Source organism: Pongo abelii, chromosome 16, assembly GCF_028885655.2.
Source record: "Pongo abelii isolate AG06213 chromosome 16, NHGRI_mPonAbe1-v2.0_pri, whole genome shotgun sequence".
NCBI lineage: Eukaryota > Metazoa > Chordata > Mammalia > Primates > Hominidae > Pongo > Pongo abelii.
In genome coordinates this window covers 31,047,438-31,069,807 of record NC_072001.2, presented here as the reverse complement: position 1 = coordinate 31,069,807, position 22,370 = coordinate 31,047,438, and the positions used below count along the sequence as shown (strand labels likewise).

Genomic DNA, 22,370 nt, shown 5'->3' with positions numbered 1-22,370 from the left:
ATCGCGCCACTGCACTCCAGCCTGGGGGACAGAGCAACACTCCGTCTCCAAAAAAAAAAAAAAGGAAAAAAACTGCATGCACCTTATAACATAGTTTTCAAATACATGAAGCAAAAACTGCAGAGCTGAAAGAAAATAATCCATAATTAGCATGAGAGATTTCAATTCTCCTCAGAAGAGGAACTAAGCAGTGAAATTGCTCTTCATGCCTCCCCAGCACAATGGAGATACTCCAGGGAAATAAAGGCCAGTCACTGGGGCTCATCTCCCCAGAACGCTGAGATGCTGAGACTGGCTTCTCTGTAAATAAATGACTAGTATTTTCTAGGAAAAGAGTCCTTATCTATGAAATGTTTTTAGCAAGATGTGGTTAGTTGAGGATTGTGTTTGGTAAACATACCTAAAATCCATGGACTTATGAGACATGGCTCCCTGGAAAAGGTTCCCTAAGGTGTATAAACCATCTGACTACAAAATGGGAACACTGCACATCCTTAATGCTCCTTGTTCAGTGAGATGATGACACACCTTAGTGAGAAGACGACACGCCTCAGTGAGAGGGCGACACGCCTCAGTGAAAGGGCAACACACCTCAGTGAGGGGACAACACACCTGAGAGGACGACACACCTCAGTGAGGGGATGACACGCCTCAGTGAGGGGACGACACACCTGAGGGGACGACACGCCTCAGTGAGGGGACGACACACCTGAGAGGACGACATGCCTCAGTGAGGGGACGGCACACCTCAGTGAGAGGTCCCATCTCTCAGGCGGGGTTCAAAGAGGACGGACTTGGGGGAGTTGCACAGATTGTCCCACATCTCTCCCCACTTTGCCTGAGCACACAAGTGAGGATATTACTTGTACCTTTAAAGTTACTAAGTAATCAGGTACGGGCAAGATCTCTGAGATTCATGTCAAACTAATGTGGTAATCCAACCTTGTGTGTTAGTTCAACTCCTCTCCTAACAGTGAATAGAACAAGTAGGCAGAAAATTATTTCAAGTCAAGGATACCTGAACACTATCAACTTGATCTCATTAAGCTTTACAGGGCAGCAAAATACACATTTTTCTTTTTTTTTTTTTGAGACATAGTCTCACTTTGTCACCCAGACTAAAATCAGTGGCACAATCGAGATTACAGGCGCCCACCATCAGACCCAGTTAATTTTTGTATTTTTCGTAGAGACAGGGTTTCACCATGTTGGCCAGGCTGGTCTCGAACTCCTGACCTCAAGTAATCCACCCACCTCGGCCTCCCAAAGTGCTGGGATTACAGGCATGAGTCACCGTACCCGGCCACATTCTTATTACGTGTGCATGAAACATTCCACAGAATCTGATCATATTCTGGGGCTTAAGACAAGCCTCAACATTGAAATCACAGAATATTTTCTCTGACTACAACTAATTTAGAAATTGTTAACAAGAGATATTCGAAAATCCCCAAACATTTAGAAATGAAATAACACATTTCCAAATAATAAGTGGGTAAAAGAAGAAATTAAAAGGGAAATTAGAAAATATTTTCAACTGAATGAAGATGAAAATAAACAAACATTTCCAAATTTGTGAAATGTGGCTAAACAATGCTTAGAGATAAATTTATGTTATAGTTTTGAACACCTGTTAGAAAAGACAAAAAATCTAAAGTCAATGATCTAAGCCTTTACCTTAAAAAACTAGAAGAGGGACGGGTGTGGTGACTCACACCTGTAATCCTAGCACTTTGGGAGGCCAAGGCGGGCAGATCATGAGGTCACGAGATCGAGACCATGCTGGCTAACATGGTGAAACCCCGCCTCTACTAAAAATACAAAAAATTAGCCGGGCGTGGTGATGGGCGCCTGTAGTCCCAGCAACTCGGGAGGCTGAGGAAGGAGAATGGCGTGAATCCGGGAGGCAGAGCTTGCAGTGAGCTGAGATGGTGCCACTGCACTCCAGCCTGGGAGACAGAGCGAGACTCTGTGTCTCAAAAAAAAAAAAAAAAACTAGGAGAGACAGAAGAGCAAATGGAACCCAAAGGAAGCAGAAAAAAGGAAATAATAAAGAGTAAACAGAAATCAATGAAAAACAAAACAAACAAAATCAATAAAACCAACAACTGGCTCTTTGAAAAAACTCAATTAAACTGATAACTTCTAGTAAAACTGATGAAAATGGAAAGAGAGAAAATACAAGGCACATTTCAGCAAACTTCTGGATAACAGGTAGTATATGCTGGTACTTACTACACACAAGATAACTGCATAGGCACTTTGCCTGGCCTACTGTGCTGATCCCATAATAGCCTACAAGGCAGGTACTATTATTAACCCCACATATGGACTTTTTTTAAGAGACAGGGTCTCACCCTGTCACCCAGGTTGGGTGTAGTGGCACAATCATAGTTCACTGCAGCTTCAAACTGCTGGCCTCAAGCAATTCTCTCACCTCAGCATCCCAAAGTGCTGAGATTACAGGCGTGAGCTACCATGCCTGGCATCACAAATTATTTTTATATATGTACATTTACACAGGTATGTCCATTCAAGGAAAAGAAAGTCTGAATATCCACACTGAAGGGATAATAGTGGCTAACTCTTAGAGGAAAACTGAAATTGGGGTGGGCAGTCAGGTGAAATCTTTATCATCTATACATTTTTATAAGAATCCAGGTATATTTTTAATTGGAACAAAAATGCATCACACATTTAAAAAATTTAATTACACAAAATAAAGTAAGCAAAGAATAAATATATGGGTTTCACCGGGTTGGAGAAAGGGAAGAGATTATGAACTCCATCCATGATAAAGAACTCCTATAACCCAAAACAAAAAACTCAATTAAAAAATGGGCAAAAGGGCCAGGCACAGTGGCTCATGCCTGTAATACCAGCACTTTGGGAGGCCTTGGTGGGTGGATCACCCGAGGTCAGGAGTTCAAGATCAGCCTGGCCAACATAGTGAAACCTCGTCTCTACTAAAAATACAAAAAATTAGCCAGGAATGGTGGCAGGTACCTGTAATCCCAGCTACTCAGGAGGCTGAGGCAGGAGAATCACTTGAACCCAGGAGGTGGAGGTTGCAATGAGCCAAGATTGCGCCACTGCACTCCAGCCTGGGCAACAAGAGCCACACTCCATCTCCAAAAAAAAAAAAAAAATGTGCAAAGGATTTGAACAGACATTTCTCCAGTAAATGTATACAAATGGTGAATAAGCATGTAAAAAGATGCTCAGCATGACTAATCATCAGGGAAATGCAAATCACAACAACGAGATGCTATTCCTACTCACACAAAAAAGGATGGCTATCATCAGAAAAGGAAAAAAAAAGAAAAAGTGTTGGTGAGGGTGTGGAGAAACTGGAACCTTGGTATACGGCTGCAAGAATGTAAAACAGTGTAGCCACTGTGGAAAACAGTTTACTGGTTCCTCAAAAAGTTACATCTACTGCCAGGTGCAGTGGTTCACACCTGTAATCTCAGTAACTCAGGAGTCTGAGGCAGGAAGATGGCTTGAAGCCAGGAGTGTAAGACTAGCCTGGGCAACACAGTGAGAGTCTGTCTCTAATTAGTCAAGCGTGGTGTTGTTCACCTGTAGTCACAGCTACTTGGGAGGCTGATGCAAAAAGATCACTTCAGTTCAGGAGTCCAAGGCTGCAGTGAGCTATGATTACATCACTGCATTCCAGCCTGGGCGACAGAGTGAGACCCAATTTCAAAAATAACAATAAATAATAAGTTAAACATAAAACTACCACATTATTGGCCAGGTGCGGTGGATCACGCCTGTAATCCCAGCACTTTGGGAGGCCGAGGCAGGTGCATCACGAGGTCAGGAGATCGAGACCATCCTGGCTAACACGGTGAAACCCCGTCTCTACTAAAAATACAAAAAAATTAGCCGGGCGTGGTGGCAGGTGCCTGTAGTCCCAGCTACTTGGGAGGCTGAGGCAGGAGAATGGCATGAACCCGGGAAGCAGAGCTTGCAGTGAGCCGAGATTGCGCCACTACACTCCAGCCTGGGAGATGGAACCAGACTCAGTCTCAAAAAAACAAACAAAAACAAAAAAATCTATTGACCAATTCCACTCCTAGGTATAGACACAAAGAATTAAAAGCAGAGACTCAAGACACTTGTAAACCAATGTTCATAGCAGCATTACTCACACAAGTCAAGAGATGAAAGCAACCTGAGTGCCCACTGATGAAGGGATAAAATGTGGCTTACATATATAATGGGCTAGTATTGAGCCTTTAAAAGGAAGAAAATTTTGACACATGCGGATGAACCCCACAGACCTAAGAAGTTCAATAACCCAGTCACAAAAGGACAAATACTGTATGATTCCCCTTATAAGGAGACACGTTGAGTAGTCAAATTCTGAGACAAAAGTAGAATGGTGGTTGCTTGGGGGCAGCAAGGAGTTAGTGTTTCATGGATACAGAGTTTCAGTCAGAGAAAATGCAAAAGTTCTAGAGATGGATGGTGGTGATGGCTGGGCAACAATGTGAATATACTTAATGCCAATGAACTGTACACATAAAAATGGTTAAAATGGTTAAGTTTTATGGTATGTACATTTTACCACAATATTTAAATTTTTTAAATTACATTTTTAAAAATTGTTAACAGGCCAGGTGCGGTGGCTCACGCCTGTAATCCCAGCACTTTGGGAGGCCGAGGCAGGCAGATCACAAGGTCAGGAGATCGAGACCATCCTGGCTAACACAGTGAAACCCCGTCTCTACTAAAACTACAAAAAATTACCCAGGCATGGTGGCAGGTGCCTGTAGTCTCAGCTACTCGGGAGGCTGAGCCTGAGGCAGGAGAATGGTGTGAACCCAGGAGGCAAAGCTTGCAGTGAGCCGAGATCCCGCCACTGCACTCCAGCCTGGGCAACACAGCGAGACTTCATCTCAAAAAAAAAAAAAAAAAAAAAAAAATTGTTACCAAAAAATTACTAATAATCCATCCAAGTTATTTAGAAAAGAAGTGTCAGATCAAGCTTTCCAAAGTGCCAAAACTCAGAAGATTACCTGGTTGCTTGCCCCATACCCAGCTGTCCAGAATTCACTTGGTGCTATATACAGGTGTAGGAGTTTCTTCTTCATCTTTTTTCTCTCTGTCATTCAGATCTTCTTTCTTTGTTCCACTTTGTTCAACACTATCATCTGCAGAATTAAAAAATTTTTAATCTGTAACCGCTTTTCAGAATGCCATACCATTAGTCAGTCTCTGCAAATGTCCCTCCCCAAAAAGTTAAACACACATCATGAACTGAATGTTTGACAACTTAAAAATAAAATACATCAATCATATCTGTAACAGATCCAGTAAAATTTTCATAAAGAAACCAAAACATTGGCCGGGTGCGGTGGCTCACACCTGTAATCCCAGCACTTTGGGAGGCCGAGGCAGGTGAATCACGAGGTCAGGAGATCGAGACCATCCTGGCTAACATGGTGAAACCCCACCTCTACTAAAAATGCAAAAAATTGGCCGGGCATGACAGCGGGCGCCTGTAGTCCCAGCTACTCAGGAGGCTGAGGCAGGACAATGGCGTGAATCTGGGAGGCAGAGCTTGCAGTGAGCCGAGATGGTGCCAATGCACTCCAGCCTGGGTGACAAAGCGAGATGCCATCTCAAAAAAAAAAAAAAAGAAAAGAAAAGAAAAGAAACCAATATATCAAATTATTTAAAGCATGTCTTCCAAAATGATATTCCATCAACTTCCTAATGGGATTTTTAAGCCATTCTACTGAAATCAGTTTCTTAAGAGTAAAAATTATGTAGTATAGATGACTTCTTTCTATAAGAAACATTAGTTAACATTTAATTATAGTGTACAGGTAGGCTTACAAATAGAAATTATTTAGAAGCAATAAGATTGTTAAATAATTTGGTAACATTGGTGATGAAAACAAAACGACACCTAAAAGGTACAGAAATAGTTTGGTGGTAAAACTTTGCATATTGAAATATAGAGACCCCTCTGTTATCTGAAATAAACATGAACAAAAACTGACACAGAAAATCCGTTCAAGTAATAATTAGCAAAATATTTACCAACCTTTTTCATTTGCATAAATAGGGCAGAATCATGAAATTTCAAAGATACAATATTAGTATTAATACTCTTAACTATATATAGTTATATGTAGCTATATACACATATATAACTTTAAATTTAGTCAGAATTTTTATGGTAACAAATAAACTGTGTGCTATTTAAGTCGTATTTTCCAAAGAATAAACAAAAGTGTAATGAAGAAATAGTGGTGCATTTCAAGTTCTTAACACAGATGACACCTTGGTAAACTTTTTAGATCACAATATTTTTAAGCCATTAAGACCATCTAAAACTATGCCTTAACTTGCTTCGGGAAACAGTTCAGCACATGACCCAACTTTCACACTACTAGGTCTTTATCCTAGGGAAATGGAAACTACATTCACACAAAATCTGTACAGAAATGCTCACAGCAGGATTACAATTGTGAAAGAAAAATGGAAACCACCACAAGGTCCTACAATAGCAGAATGGATAAACACCATGTGGTACATCCAAACGATGAAATACTACTATTCAGCAATATAAAGAACCATTAATACACAGAACAACTGATAAATCTCAAACATATAACTGGGAGTAAATGAAGATGGTTTCAAAATGTTACTTAAAATACGGTTCTACTTACATGACATTCTCAAAAAGAATACCCTATACTGATGGAGAACAGATCAGTGGTTGCCAGGGTAGGAGCCCAGGGAACATGTGATAAAAAGGAGCACCTTAAGGGAGCTTTTGAGGTGATGAAACTTCCCCATCCTGATGATGGTGGGGGTTACATGAATCTATAGAGGTCAAAATTTACTCAACTAGATACCACAATAAAATAAATTTTATTTAAGTTTTTTAATTAAAAAAAACGTCAGCTGGGTGCAGTGGCTCACACCTGTAATCCCAGCAATTTGGGAGGCCAAGGCGGGCGGATCACAAGGTCAGGAGTTCGAGACCAGCCTGACCAACATGGTGAAACCCCATCTCTACTAAAAATACAAAAATTAGCCAGGTGTGGTGGCATGTGCCTGTAATACCAGCTACTCGGGAGGCTGAGGCAGGAGAATCGCTTGAACCTGGAAGGCGGAGGTTGCAATGAGCTGAGATCATGCCACTGCACTCCAGCCTGGGCGACAGGGCGAGACTGTGTCACACACACACACACACACACACACAAAAGTTAATGGTTCTCATTAATATTAAAGTTTCAATGAAATTCTACAAACATGTATTTAACATTCAGCATATTCAAAGCACTTTTATACTAAAGTAAAAAGATAACATCTAAAAAAACTTTAGAAAAACCTATCACATACATATAACTAATCGATGCAAATCTGGCTTTGGAAAGGGTCATGAGAAAATATCTAGGTCCAGGGGCTGGGCACGGTGGCTCACGCCTGTAATCTCAGCACTTTGGGAGGCTGAGGCGGGCAGATCACTTGAGGTCAGGAGTTCAAGATCAGCCTGGCCAACATGGTGAAACCCCGTCTCTACAAAAATACAAAAATTAGCTGGGCGTGATGGCCGGCACCTGTAATCCCAGCTACTCAGGAGGCTGAGGCAGAAGAATCACTTGAACCTGGGAGGTGGAGGTTGCAGTGAGCCGAGATTGTGCCACTGCACTCCAGCCTGGACCACCGACCACCGAGTGAGACTTCATCTCACAAAAAAAAAAAAAAAAAAAAAGAAAGAAAATATCTAGGTCCAGGTTAGGGAGGACAGCTGGAATACAGTCTGGTGGAATCATATGAGAGCAGGGAGCTGGGTCTGGAGGGCTGGAGTAGGGTGTGGCCCCACTCTAGAAAGAAACTGAGAAACGCATCCTGGGTGAAGCAAGAGCAGAGTCCCATTCTGCAACAGGTGAGCATTTATCCTGATCTGAGAAACTACATGCAAATTTATAAGTCTCACTTGGCCTCTTATTTTCCTTAACAACATGTAAAATGAGAGAACAAACAATTCAGAAGGTTAAGACGTGAAATACATTGAATTCAGAAATCATACACAGAAAGGTAGGAAATGAATGGGGGAAAAAAGCAGCTAATGGAGAGTGAAAATGAGCCAGGTGGGCGGCTCACACCTGTAATCCCAGCACTTTGGGAGGCCGAGGCGGGCGGATCACTTGAGGTCAGGAGTTTGAGACCAGCCTGGCCAACATGGTGAAACCCCATCTCTACTAAAAATACAAAAATTGGCCGGGCGTGGTGGCAGCCACCTGTAATCCCAGCAGCTCGGGAGGCTGAGACAGGAAAATCATTTGAATCCAGAAGGCGGAGGCTGCAGTGAGCCGAGATGGCACCACTGGATTCCAGCCTGGGCAACACAGTGAGACTCTGTCTCAAAAAAAAAAAGGAATTTAATATGTATAAATCTATCTATAAATATTTTCTAATAATAAAAAACACACATCATGCCACACTAAAAATAAAGACATTTACTGAGTGCCAAAAAATCTCCCTAAAAATCCCAATCACTTGGGATCTACGTAAAGAACAATTATGCTCTCCTTTCTAACCATGATTTTTAAAAGAACAAAGGGCAAAAAAATTCATCAAATGTGGGTCAAGCGCGGTGGCTCAAGTCTGTAATCCCAACACTTTGGGAGGCCAAGGCGGGGGGATCATGAGGTCAGGAATTCAAGACCAGCCTGGCCAATATGGTGAAAGTCCGTCTCTACTAAAAGCATAAAAATTAGCTGGGCAAGGTGGAGGGCACCAGTAATCTCAGCTACTCAGGAGGCCGAAGCAGAGAACTGCTTGAACCCAAGAGGTGGAGGATGCAGTGAGCCAGGATCATGCCACTGCACTCCAGCCTGAGTGACAGAGCAAGACTCCCTCTCGAGAGGAAAAAATAACAACAAAAAAATTCATCAAATGTAATGAATAAAACACACAGTTTAGATTTTTCCATGTACTTAGTTTTTCTAAGAGCATCTTTTGGAACTACTGTTTCACAGAAAACAATTTGGGGAACGTTTTAATTTATTAACAAATACTGGAGGACTAGGAGGAAGAGGTTAAAACTTTTTAAAATATACAGAGTGAATCACTGATACGTGCCAAAAAAAAAAAAAAGTTGCTGATTCCTGTCACGGAAGGCACTGTCATATGGACACTGTTAGCCTCAGCATGTGGAGGTCCAGAAAGGGAAAATTTCAAGTCAGATAGAATTCTATATATACCATTTATTTGGAGCCTTCAGCCCTCAAGATCCTAACATCATGACCTCAGTTTCAACACAATTGTCCTCAGTCCTTGTATTGGTTACAAATACAAACCAAACAGCTCAACTGAACTAACTCTCATCTCTCCAGAAACACAAACACAAGACCTCATAAAATGAGTGAGTTTCTACAGGCCATAATTACTGAACTGACTTCTCCAATTTTCCCCTCCACAGTTAACTAAACAGCTCAAAAACTGTCAGTAACAACAGTCACCATGATATGGTTAGGAGTGTGGCAGATTTCTTAATCAGCAATAATAAATAGGAAAAAAAATTTGCCTATTCATATATCTCAAGTTTCGTGCACTTGCAAGAAACTAATTAAAAGGCAGCCGTGCACAATTTACAAAAACAGCCATAAAGACTGTTAACATTATAAGTTACAGGAAATAAACCTGCTCCTCTAATATAGCAAGATACAACTGACTTCCCCTTACATGCCCTAAAAAAAAAGCCTTACCCGAGAAATTTAATGGAAGCAGAAACACATCAAGAAAAAGACATGTCAAACCCCACCTGTATATCTGTTTGCAACCATTTGGAGTCAAGTCGAGCCTGGGCAGCCAAACAGAAAGATTCAGAGGGCATCTTTTCTCCAGCTTCCTCCCAGTTCTCAGGCCTGCAAGTAAACATACATGTTGAACACCTAACGCTTTTTAATAATTTACAAAGACACTCCCGAAAAAGTTTAATGCAGAAAAAAAAAAAAGAGAGAGAGAAAGAACAGAAAGAGGGGAGAGAAGAGCTGGGGGAAGGGAGTGAGGGGGAGAGAGGGAAAGAGGGAAGAGATGGAGGGAGAGGGAGGTTCCGGGAAGGGAAAGCCTCCTTCCAAGGTAGGCAGGGTGTGCCGGGTTTCTGCACCACGCTGGCGAGACCTAGAGAATGGACGCTCATATGAGGCCAAGTCACAATGTCATCTGCCCTCAAATCCAAAAAGTACACACACACGACAGGAAGCCCATCGTTTTAACGGACAAATGACAGCAGCATAAATCTGCCGCTTTACCCCACAGCAGGGCGCGTGCGTGAAACAAATTACTCAAAAGGATCGCTAGTAGAAAAACCCACAGCCGCCACCACCTAGAGATGAAGAGAGGCCGGAGGCTGCGCCGCGGGCGGTCAGCGCAGGCCCAGCTGCGGCCGCCGCGCCCACGCCCGCCAGCCCCGCGCCCGCACCGCCCCCGCCGCCGGCCGCCCCGGTGTTCCAGGCCAGGACCTGACGCGCTGGGCCGGGCCGCCTCGCCCGGCCGGTTTGCGGACACAGCCACACAGCAGCCGCTGGCTCAGCCCGCGCCCACGATCCCGGCGCCTCTCGCGGCCCGAGGGGCGGGCGGACGCGGGACTACCGCCCCCCCGCGTACGGCCAATCGCAACGGGGCTGCTCCGCGGGCGCAGCCGAAGGGGAAGAGAAGCCCTTAGCGGCTACTCCGGACTCTCCCGCTTCCCGCAATCCCGTTTATCTTCCTGCTTGGCGCTCACGGGCTGCGGCCAGGGCCAACCGCGGGCGCCGGAAGGCGGGATTTCCGTTGCACGCACGCCCGCCCGCACTCCCACGGGAGACTGTCTGTCTTTCTCCCTGCCCCCCCCAGCGCTCTTAATTATGCCGCGGGTGGTTGCGCTCACGCCAACTGGAGCTGTCCAGGGATGGAGTGGCGAGACCAGCTCCCCTGGGGATGAGAACGGATCTTTGTGTGGTCGGCTGGGGACTGAAGAGCTTCCTGGTGTGTGTTCAACTGAATGCAGCGAGTCTTGGGCAGATTACGTGGAGCAGCTGTAGAAGCACTCGGCAGGGAATCCAAGAAAAAAACACCTCCAGCGACCACAAAACAAAATTGAAGAAATATAAAACAATATAGGCCCGGCAAAGTGGCTCACGTCTGTAATTTTCAGAGCTTTGGGAGGCTGAAGCGGGAGGATCCCTCAAAGCCTGGAGTTGGAGGATCCCATGTTGCCCGACTGGGCAACATAGCAAGACCCCATCTCTTAAAAAAAGAAATTAACAATTAGCCAGGTGTGGTGGCGCACACCTGTGATCCCAGCTGCTCCGGAGGCTGAGGCAGGAGAATCGCCTCAGCCTGGGAGATCAATGCTACAGTGAGCTGAGATCGTGCGACTGCATGCCCAGTCTGGGCGACAGAGTGAGATCCTGCCTCTAAGAAAAATACTGGCCAGGCATGGTGGTCACGCCTGTAATCCCAGCACTTTGGGAGGCCGAGGCAGGTGGATCATTTGAGGTCAGGAGTTCAAGACCAGCCTGGCCAACATGGTGAGACCCCTTCTCTACTAAAAATACAAAAATTAGCCTGGTGTGGTGGCACGCGCCTATAATCCCAGCTACTCGGGAGGCTGAGGCAAGAGAATCGCTTGAACCCGGGAGGCGGAGATTGCAGTGAGCTGAGACTGCACCAATGCACTCCAGCCTGGGGAACAGAGGCTGCAGTTCAGCCTTGACTTACCGGCTTCAGGTGGTTCTCCACCTCAGCCTTGCCAGTAGCTGGACTGCAGGCACATGCAACCACGCCTGGCTAATTTTTGTATTTTTTGTAGAGACAGGGTTTTGCCATGTTGCCCAGGCTGGTCTCGAACTCCTGGAATCAAGTGATCCGCCTGCCTCAGTCTCCTAAAATGCTGGGATTACAGGTGTGAGCCACTGCACTCGGCTAATAGTAATGAACTTAGAACACAAGGAAAAGATGTTATTATTTTCTTAGTTATATTTTATCTATATTTTCTAATTTTTCTAAATGTGTAAAGATAAAATTCTATTCTTAAAACTCAATAAAACCTCAGAACAAAAAAAATTGGAGTATAAATATTTATTTTAGTTAACTTGTACAAATTCAGTTTCTGGAAAAGGAATGGAATAGATTTTCTGAGAAAAAAAAAATCCACCACTTTGGCCGGGTGCAGTGTCTTACGCCTGTAATCCCAGCACTTTGGGAGGCCGAGGCGGCAGATCACCTGAGGTCAGGAGTTCAAGACCAGCCTGACCAACATGAAGAAACCCCTGTCTCTATTAAAAATACAAAAATTAGCCAGGCATGGTTTCAGGCACCTGTAATCCCAGCTACTCAGGAGGCCGAGGCTGGAGAATCGCTTGAACCCAGGAGGCAGAGGCTGCAGTAAGCTGAGATGGCACCATTGCAATCCAGCCTGGGTGACAAGCAAAACTCTCTCTCAAAAAAAAAGCCGACTGGCTGAAAGGATTAAAAAAGAAAATGATCCACCAATGTGCTATCTACAAGATAAACATTTTAAATTAAAATAAACAGATTGAAAGTAAAAGAATACAAAGATACAACATTCAAATAGTAAAAAAGAGCCGAAGTGGCTGTACTAATATCAAATGAAATACACTTTAAATTAAAGCAGGGCTGGGCATGGTGGCTCATGCCTGTAATCCCAGCATTTCGGGAGATGGAGGCAGAGAGATTGCTTGATCCCAGAAGTTCGAGATCAGCCTGGGCAACATGGCATAATCCCATCCCTACAAAAAATACAAAAATTAGGTGGACCTGGTGGTGCCCACCTGTGGTCCCAGCTATGTGGGAGGCTGAGGTGGTAGAATCACGTCAGCCGGGGAGGTTGAGGCTGCAGTAAGCAAGAGCCGGGGAGGTTGAGGCTGCAGTAAGCCTGGGCAATAGAGTGAGACCCTGTCTCAAAATAAAAAAAATAAAAAAAGGGGTTGAGAGACAAACCTTTTTGTTTGGGATTTGCTTCTCATTGTAGTACCTTCTCTGAACACCAGATGGCATGAGATCATTGGTCATATCTGGGCCAGTATATCAGAAAAATTGTCATTCAAGAGCAAATGTAAACCTTTCAAAGACGCAGACACCCATTCTGTAACACACCATCACTCGTTGAGTTTTGGTAGCTTGCGGATGTCCTGCAGTAAGTGATTGGAGCTGAGTTTTAAAATGGGTTTCTGTTTATATCTTTTTAATATCTTGATGTCTAAGAGTTAATATCTTGATGTCTAAGAGTTTTGTGTGCCCATACGGTATTTATTGTTTTCTAAGCTTCTGAGATAAGTTGCAGAGTAAGAAGTTTACTCTGTGTCATTGAATGGTATTTCAATTTCACTTGCCTCCTTGTTTATATTCCCCTCCATTAGTATAGGAAAGCTACGACAGTTATTAGATACAGAAATCGTTTACTTTCAGAGTATTTAAATTACTGTTGAAAACACCTTTTGTTGTTGCTGATGTTAACTTATGGTAAGCTCCTAGGATAGAATTGTTCCCCTCACTGCAGTGTGTTTTTTCAGCTGAATTATTTTATATGTTGACATTTCTGTGAAACACTCTTTGTGTTGGTCATGTTAGATTTACCAGGAAAGAAAAATAGAATATTTTGCTGAGTGTTTAAATAGAAACAACGTTTTAAATAGTGATTATCACCTAACTCTGAGAGAACAATAGATTTCTTCTTAGGAAGCCTTCCTCAGTGAAGAGTGTGCTGTGCGTTGTTATATCTGCGATGGGAGAATATGATCTAATAGTTAATTAAAAGCACCTTGTTTCTTTCTGAATGAAAATCTGAATGAGGAGAAAAAGAACAGATCCTTTTCGTATCATAGCATTATGATCTTTGTAGGCTGTGGATCCTAACAAATTGTAGCTGACAAAATATAGGAGTTTTAATAACACACCCAAAGCAAATGAATTGTGCTTAATATTAAAGCAACAGATTATCCTCAAGAAGTTAATATTAAAAGCTTTCTGACCTGAATGGCTTAGTGGAAATATCTTTCTAGGCCATTCAGGTCATAGGCTTGAAGCTGCATCTGCATCCCTCTTTCCTTGTAGGGAAGAAGGTGATTGATGTGGCTGCAGGCTCCACCCACTGCCTGGCTCTGACTGAGGACAGCGAGGTCCGCAGCTGGAGGAGCAACGACCAGTGCCAGCATTTTGACACCTTGCGCGTGACCAAGCCAGAACCTGCAGCATTGCCAGGACTGGACGCCAAACACATAGTGGGAATTACCTGTGGGCCTGCCCAGGTACTGAATATAGAGCTTGATTTGGTATTTTGGAGGATTTGGGTTTCCAGTTGTTCATTACCAGTATATAGGAAATACCACTGAGTTTTGTTTGTTGTTCTTGTGTCCTGCAGTTGTGCTAAACTCATTTATTATGAGCTTCATTGTAGTTTCCTTGGGTTTTCTTCATGGACAATTAAATGCTATCTGTATAGAGGGGCAGTTTCATTTCTTCCTTTCCAGTCTGCTTGCCTTTTATGTATTTTTCCCGGCCTGATTGCCCTGGCTAGGACTTGCAGTGTGAAGCTGAATAGGAGAGGTGACAGTGGGTGCCCTGCCTTGCTCCTGACTGTAGAGGAAAGCAGTTCAGTCTTTCACCATCAACTGTGATGTTAGCTGCGCATATTTATGGAGGTGCCTTATTACCAGATTAAGGCAGTTTCTTTAATTCCCCCCCAATTTTTTTTGTTTGTTTGTTTGAGACGGAGTCTCGCTCTATGCCCAGGCTGGCGTGCGCTGGCGTGATCTCGGCTCACTGCAAACTCCGCCTCCTGGGTTCACGCCATTCTCCTGCCTCAGCCTCCCGAGTAGCTGGGACTACAGGCGCCTGCCACCGTGCTCAGCTAACTTTCTGTATTTTTAGTACAGACGGAGTTTCACCGTGTTAGCCAGGATGGTCTCGATCTCCTGACCTTGTGATCTGCCTGCCTCGGCCTCCCAAAGTGCTGAGATTACAAGCGTGAGCCACCGTGCCCAGCCTTAATTCCCCCTTTTAGAAGCTTTTGAAAAATCCTGAATGGGTGTTAAAATTGGTTAAATGCTTTTAATCCAAATGAAATGGTCATGCAGTTTTCCTTCTTTAGTGTGTTAGTGTGGTGTATTACATTGATGATTTTTACTTTCTTTTTCTTAAACTTTTTTTTTTCTTTTTTAGAGATGGGGTTTCACTATGTTGCCCAGGCTGGTCTTGAAATCCTGAGCTCAAGTGATCTGCCTGCCTTGGCCTCCCAAAGTGCTGGGATTACGGGTGTGAGACACTATACCAGCCTGATTTTTAAATACTGACCAAGCCTTGTGTTACTGGGATAGGGATCACTTGGCCACAATTTACTACTCATTTTTTTTTTTTTTTTTTTTTTGAGACAGAATCTCACTCTGTCACCCAGGCTGGAGTGCATTGGTGCAATCTCAGCTCTCTGCAACCTCTGCATCCTGGGTTCAAGCAATTCTCCTGCCTCAGCTTCCTGAGTAGCTGGGATTAGAGGTGTGCACCATCACACCTGGCTAATTTTGTTTGTTTGTTTGTTTTTAATAGAGATGGGGTTTCACCATGTTGGCCAGCCTGGTCTCCAACTCCTGACCTCAAGTGATCCACCCTCCTTGGCATCCCAAATCCTATGATTATAGGCGTGAGCCACCGCGCCTAGCCCTATTCTGTTTCTATATTGCTAAATTTGACTTGGTAACACGTTTTTGAGGATTTTTCTGTTGATGCTCATCAGGGATGTTGGTTTGCAGTTTTCTTTCTTTGTATTATACTATCTCGTCTGACTTTCTGTCAGGGGAAAGCTGACCTTATACAAAGTATTGGCATGTGTTCCCTCCTTTTCCATTTTCTATAAGGGATTGTGTAGAATTAGTGTTATTTCTTCTTTAAATGTTTTTGAATCCATCTGAACCTGGAGATTTTCTAAAAGATTTTACGCCGGGCGCGGTGGCTCACGCCTATAATCCCAGCATGTTGGGAGGCCGAGGCAGGTGGATCACCAGAGGTCAGGAGTTTGAGACCAGCCTGGCTAACGTGGTGAAACCCCGTTTCTACTAAAAATACAAAAAATTAGTCGAGCGTGGTGGCGTGCGCCTGTAATCCCAGCTACTCAGGAGGCTAAGGCAGGAGAATCACTTGAACCTGGGAGGCGGAGATTGCAGAGAGCTGAGATTGCACCAGTGCACTCCAGCCTGGGTGACAGAGTGAGACGCCGGCTCCAAAAAAAAAAAAAAGATTTTGCAAATTCAATTTGTTTAACAGATATAGAACTATTGAGGTGACCTGTTTGTTTCTAGGAGGATTTTCCTGGTTTATGGCACTCAGACATTGCTTTATTTCATCTAAGTTGTCTGATTTTTACATGTCAAGTTTTCCTTAGCATTCTCTTGCTAACCGTCTGAAGTCTGTGGGCCCTGCAGTGATGTCCCTTCATTCATTCCTGATACTGATAATCTGTATCTTTTCTGTTTTTTTCTGTGTCAGTTTTGATAGAGTTTTTCAATTTTGTTGATCTTTTCAAAGAACAATCTTTAAGTTTCATTAATTTTTGCCTTGTTTTTTTGCTTTCAATCTCATTGGTTTTCTACTTTTATCTTGTCATTTGTCCCTTTGGCTTGTTTTGTGTTCACTTTGCTCTTTTTTAGTTTCTTAAGGTGGAAACTTAGATTGCTGATTTAGACCTATCTTTTTTGTAATATATAATGATTTGATGCTATAAATTTTCCTCTAAGCAGTGCTTTAATTAAACCCACAAATTTGGGTGTGTTTTCATTTATGTTCAAAGTATTTTCTAATTTCTTTTGAGAATTGTTCTTTGACCCATGGATTATTATTATCATTATTATTATTTTTCTTCAATACGGAGTTTCACTGTTGTTGCCCAGGCTGGAGTGCAATGGCATGATCTCGGCTCACTGCAACCTCTGTCTCCTGGGTTCAAGCGATTCTCCTGCCTCAGCCTCCTGATTAGGTGGGACTACAGGCACCCGCCACCATGCCTGGCTAATTGTTTTGTATTTTCAGTAGAGATGGGGTTTCTCCATGTTGGCCAGGCTGATCTTCAACTCCTGGCCTCAGGTGATCCCCCCAACTTGGCCTCTCACAGTGCTGGGATTACACGCATGAGCCACTGCGCCTGGCCTGACCCATGGATTATTAAGTATGTTGTTTTATTTTGAAGTGTTTGCAGATTGTTCTGTTAATGATTTCTAGTTTAATACCATTGTGATTGGAGAACAAACTGCATATGATTTCATTTCTTTTAAATTTGTTAAGATTTATGTGTGAGGATATGTTCTCTCTTAGTGAACATTCTGTATGTGCTTAAAAAGTATATGTATGGTCTGTATATACATATATGTATACATATATGTATAAAAAGTATATGTATGGTCTGTTTGTGCTTAAAAAGTATATGTATGGTCCAGCACTTTGGGAGGCCGAGGCGGGCAGATCACGAGGTCAGGAGATCGAGACCATCCTGGCTAACACGGTGAAACTCCGTCTCTACTAAAAATACAAAAAAAATTACCTGGGCGTGATGGCGGGCGCCTGTCGTCCCAGCTACTCGGGAGGCTGAGGCAGGAGAATGGCTTGAGCCCAGGAGGCAGAGCTTGCAGTGAACTGAGATCGCGCGACTGCACTCCAGCCTGGGCGACAGAGCTAGACTCCATCTCAAAAAAAATAAAATAAAATAAAAGTATATGTAAAGTATATGTATGGCCGGGCACGGTGGCTCACGCCTGTAATCCCAGCACTTTGGGAGGCTGAGGCAGGTGGATCACGAGGTCAGGAGATCAGGACCATCCTGGCTAACATGGTGAAACCCCGTCTCTACTAAAAATACAAAAAAAAAATTAGCCAGGCATGGTGGCGAGCACCTGTAGTCCCAGCTACTCAGGAGGCTGAGGTAGGAGAATGGCGTGAACCCGGGAGGCAGAGCTTGCAGTGGGCTGAGATTGCACCACTGCACTCTAGCCTGGGCAACAGAGTGAGACTCTGTCTCACAAAAGAAAAAAAGTATATGTATTTTGCTGTTGTTGGGTGAAGTGTTCTATAAATTAGATCCAGTTTATTGATGGTGTTCTACAGTTCTCCTAGATTTTTGCCGATTACTTGTTCTCTCACTATGAAAGGTAGTGTTTGTGTTATATGTGTCTAACAGTTCATTGTCTAGTTAGAGTTGCTATTATACCACTTCAAGTGGATGGAGAGCCTCACTGCCATCCATTAATGTGCATTAATCATTTTGAGAGTGAAAAGATTTTTAAAAATGTTTTTACTTTTTTAGGTATGGCCAAGTGAGATGGGGCTAGGGAAATGGGTGCGAAAATTGGAAGCTGGTAGTGTGTGAGCTAGACACCCATGAATGCTTTTCGACTGGGCAGTTAGAGGGATGATAGGTAATAACATAAGGCAGCTCCATCACACACGCTGGTGACTCCTGTGGAACAGACCAGCAGCTGCATTTGGAGATTCATTTTAGATTGTTGCGTTTCCTCTTAGAGCTGTGCTTGGTCATCGTGTTCTGAGTGGTCCATTGGCCTCCGTGTCCCTTTTGGGGTGGACATTTGCTCAGTGACTTTTAAGCAGCTGGATCTCCTGCTGCAGCAGGTGAGTGAGGGGATGGACGGCTCCGCGGACTGGCCCCCGCCCCAGGAGAAAGAGTGCGTGGCCGTGGCAATGCTGAATCTTCCCCGACTTCAGGTATTTGTGATTTCCCTTCCTCTTGCTCCTTTTATAAGTGTCTTAGCGATTTGTAAGAAGGCTTATGTATTTTGAAGGCCTGTTGGGTGAAGTATTTTAAAGTAAGATTGTAATGCACTAATAATGGACGCAAGGCTTAAAAAACTTGATCTGTTTATTTTATGTTTGTCCTGGAAGTCAGCCTCGGCGTGCAGGAAGAGTGTGTATGGATTGTGTTATTTTTGCTAGAATCATTAGTTCGTTGGCATTGTTACTGTTTTACTGTTGTTGCCTGTGGAGAAATGACTGGGTGAGATCACAGGTGATGGAGAGAGACAGCGCTCAGCTGAGACACCAGTGCTGGCCTGTCTCTCCTCTGTACTGTGAAAACCCTGCACCAAGAGGGTCCGGTCTTTTGGTTTCCCTGGGCCACACTGGAAGAATTGTCTTGGGCTACACATAAAATACACTAACGATAGCTGATGAGCTTAGAAAAAAATCCCAAAAATATCTCATGATGTTTTAAGAAATTTTACTTTGGGCCGCATTCAAAGCCGTCCTGGGCCCCGTGCTGCCCTCAGGCCGTGGGTTGGACAAGCTTGATCTACTCAGTAAGCTCGGCTCCCAAAGCAATACCTTCCTTTCCTCACCATGAAGGTTATGGTTACGGTCAAAATAAAAGCTACAAAAGTCTTCCTCCCTGGCAAAACTAAAGCTGAAGTGTTTGATCATCATCTTTTGTCTTTGTAATAAAACCCTCTAACTTAATGACAAGAACCACAGTTTTCTCGACATAGTAATTTTTCCCTTTTATTACAGTGGTTTCTGTGTAACAACCCGTCATGTCCCTCTTCCAGCCCCTCCCCTTTTTGCCGTGCTTCTAGAATGTACAGAACTGAGTGTAGTGTTTAGTTACAGTAATGAACTGAGCAGAGGTCTGAAGTGTGCTTCTCTAGTCCTCTGTAGCACGAATTTATCACCATACCTGTGGCATCCTGGCGTTTGCGTGGGTGCACCCCAGGTGTTTGCTGCCCCTCCTGGTTTTCAGTGATGTTTCTGTTCTGTTCGGTGCTGTGGGGCATGGCCTCGTGTATGTCTTAGGCTGTCGAGGTGTCCCAGCGTATGGTTTTGCATTTGCCTCTCCGGGGTCCTGAGGGTTCTGTAGGTTTCACAGACTCTAGGTGAGTTTCGGTGGTCATTTCCTGACCTGTGATATCTATACCTAGATGAGTGGTGTGCTTTTGATTTCACTTCTACTCCCAGGGCAAGGCCAGGTCTCTGATTTCTTGTGGGGCCTCTTGCTACCCAGAGCCTGGGACGGGCAGTGCGTTGCCCCCTGGCTGTGGTTGGCTGGCAAGCAGGTGATCCTGAGTGGCTCCCAGCCTTCTGCAGGAAGCTCGGGTTCAGTGGGTCGTTGTGTGCATTCCCGTGTGGGAGGTTGTGCTGAAGCCTGGCAGCTTGGCTCTGCTTTCAGAGCCTGGAACCTCTTGATTCCTGCTGTGTGTGCCCATGTGAATTTCGGTTTTGCACTTGAGGAGTTTCCTTGTGTACTCTCAGCTCCGCAATCTAATTTTTAGCAGCTTTTTTTTTTTTTTTTTGAGACAGGGTGTCACTTTGTCACCCTAGCTGGAATGCAGTGGTGCAGTCTTGGCCTGCCAGGTTCAAGTGATTCTCCTGCCTCAGCCTCCCAAGTAGCTGGGACTACAGGTGTGTACCATCACACCTGGCTGATTTTTTTATAGAGATGGGGTTTCATCATGTTGGCCAGGCTGGTCTTGAACTCCTGATCTCAAGTAATCTTCCCACCTTGGCCTCCCAAAGTGCTGGGATTACAGGCATGAGCCACCGCCTGTGGCAGCTTTTGTGGTTACATTGTAGCCATTATTTGTGTTTGGTGCAGATGGTTGGAGTGGGGTGGAGGTTGCTGTTGCTAGTTGTTTAGCTCTTCTGCTGATCTTGAGCTTTTCCATATATGTGTTCATAGTGGGGTTACAAAAATTCCTCTAGAAAATACTTCAACTATTGTGGGTAAGAGTTTTTTTAGTCCAGTTTTTAAAAATACATAAGCTGAGAAGTTATTTTGTCTATTTAAATAATACTTCAAATTGAGTTTTATTCGGTGTTTAATAAGACTTTGAAATTCACTCATTTTTAGGGGTTCTAAGTGAAAATTGTTTTTCTCCTTTCAGTTGCATGCTGCTATTAGTCACCAGGTTGACCCGGAATTCCTTGGTTTAGGTCTGGGCAGCGTCCTCCTGAACAGCCTGAAGCAGACGGTGGTGACCCCGGCCAGCAGCACAGGCGTGCTGAGCACCGTGCATTCAGCCTCCCAGGCCATGCTGCAGAGCGGCTGGTCCGTGCTGCTGCCCACTGCCAAGAAGCAAGCCCGGGCGCTCTCTGCTCTCCTGCCCTGCGCAGGTGGGCTCGGGGAAGGAACAGGAGATGGCATGGGTCAGGGTGCTGGGAGGGGATGGCGTTTCACTCAAATTGGCACACACTTTCTAGTTCAGTTTCAGGCAATGAAGTGAACATAAGTCCAGGTTGTCGATTCATGATTGATCTTCTGGTGGGCAGCTTGATGGCTGCTGGAGGGTTGGAGTCAGCCTTACACGCAGCCATTACTGCAGAGATCCAGGTATGGCCTTGGAGGCACACGTGACCTGGTGGTGCGCTGAGATCGGAAATACCACACTCACACATGTGAAGAATAACTGAAAACTGTAAAACACTCAACTTTTATATCCAAGTATTTTCTTAAATTAAAATTCTTTTATGTGCTAATTTTAAAAATTATTGAGATGATTTAATTGTGATAAAATACTGCATGTTGCCTGTTTCAGTGAAGTTAACAGATAACCTGTTACTCATGTAGACCATTCCCGTCACCCGGAAAGATCCCTGTGCCCTTGGCACTTGCAGCCAGGATACTCCCCTGCCCTCAGATGAGATGCATTTCGCCTGCTCTGAGTGTCGCAGCAGTATAACTGTATAGTATGCACTCTTTCCTGCTTTGCCTTGGAGAATGATTTTCAGATTCACTCACTGATGTGTCTATTGTGACTTCGTTTTTATTATTGGGAAGTTTTCCATTTTATGGGTGTAGTACTCTTTGTTAGTTCATTCTCCTATTGAAGGCCATTAAATTGTTTTTGGTTTTTGTTTTCTTTTTTTTTTTTGAGACAGGGTCTTGCTCTGTCACCCAGGCTGTATACAGTGACCTGATCTTGGCTCACTGCAGCCTTGTCCTCCTAGGCTCACATGATCCTCCCACCTCAGCCTCCTATGTTGCGGGGACCACAGGCATGTCACCATGCCGGGCTAGTTTTTTGATTTTTTTTTGTAGAGACAAGGTGTTACTGTGTTGCACAGGCTGGTCTCCAACTCCTGGGCTCGGGATCCCCCCACCTTGGCCTCCCAAAGTGTTGGGATTACAAGCGTGAGCCACCACGTCCAGGCTTTCTTGTTTTTGGCCGTGTAGAGCTGCCACGATTGTGCTGTGAACAAGTACTTTAGTGAACATATGTCCTCCCTTTGGGTAAACACTTGGAGTGGAATTTGTTAGGTTCTGGGGTCAGTGTGTATTCATAGTTTCCCAAAGTGGCTCTGCCATTTACATTTGAAACAGGACTTCTGTGTGTGAGAATTCTAGCTCC

At 44.1% G+C, this 22,370-nt stretch overlaps 1 protein-coding gene across 1 annotated transcript; it reads left to right on the top strand.

Moving 5' to 3' along the window:
* Positions 1-10,880: 10,880 nt before the first annotated feature.
* On the top strand, positions 10,881-21,498 carry LOC129050027 (E3 ubiquitin-protein ligase HERC2-like). The gene is made up of 6 exons (XM_054531308.2): positions 10,881-11,001; positions 13,010-13,125; positions 14,040-14,285; positions 18,538-18,738; positions 20,907-21,135; positions 21,223-21,498. The coding sequence occupies exons 1-6, from the start codon at positions 10,881-10,883 to the stop codon at positions 21,243-21,245; spliced, it is 936 nt and encodes a 311-aa protein (XP_054387283.1). The 3' UTR covers positions 21,246-21,498.
* Positions 21,499-22,370: the final 872 nt, after the last annotated feature.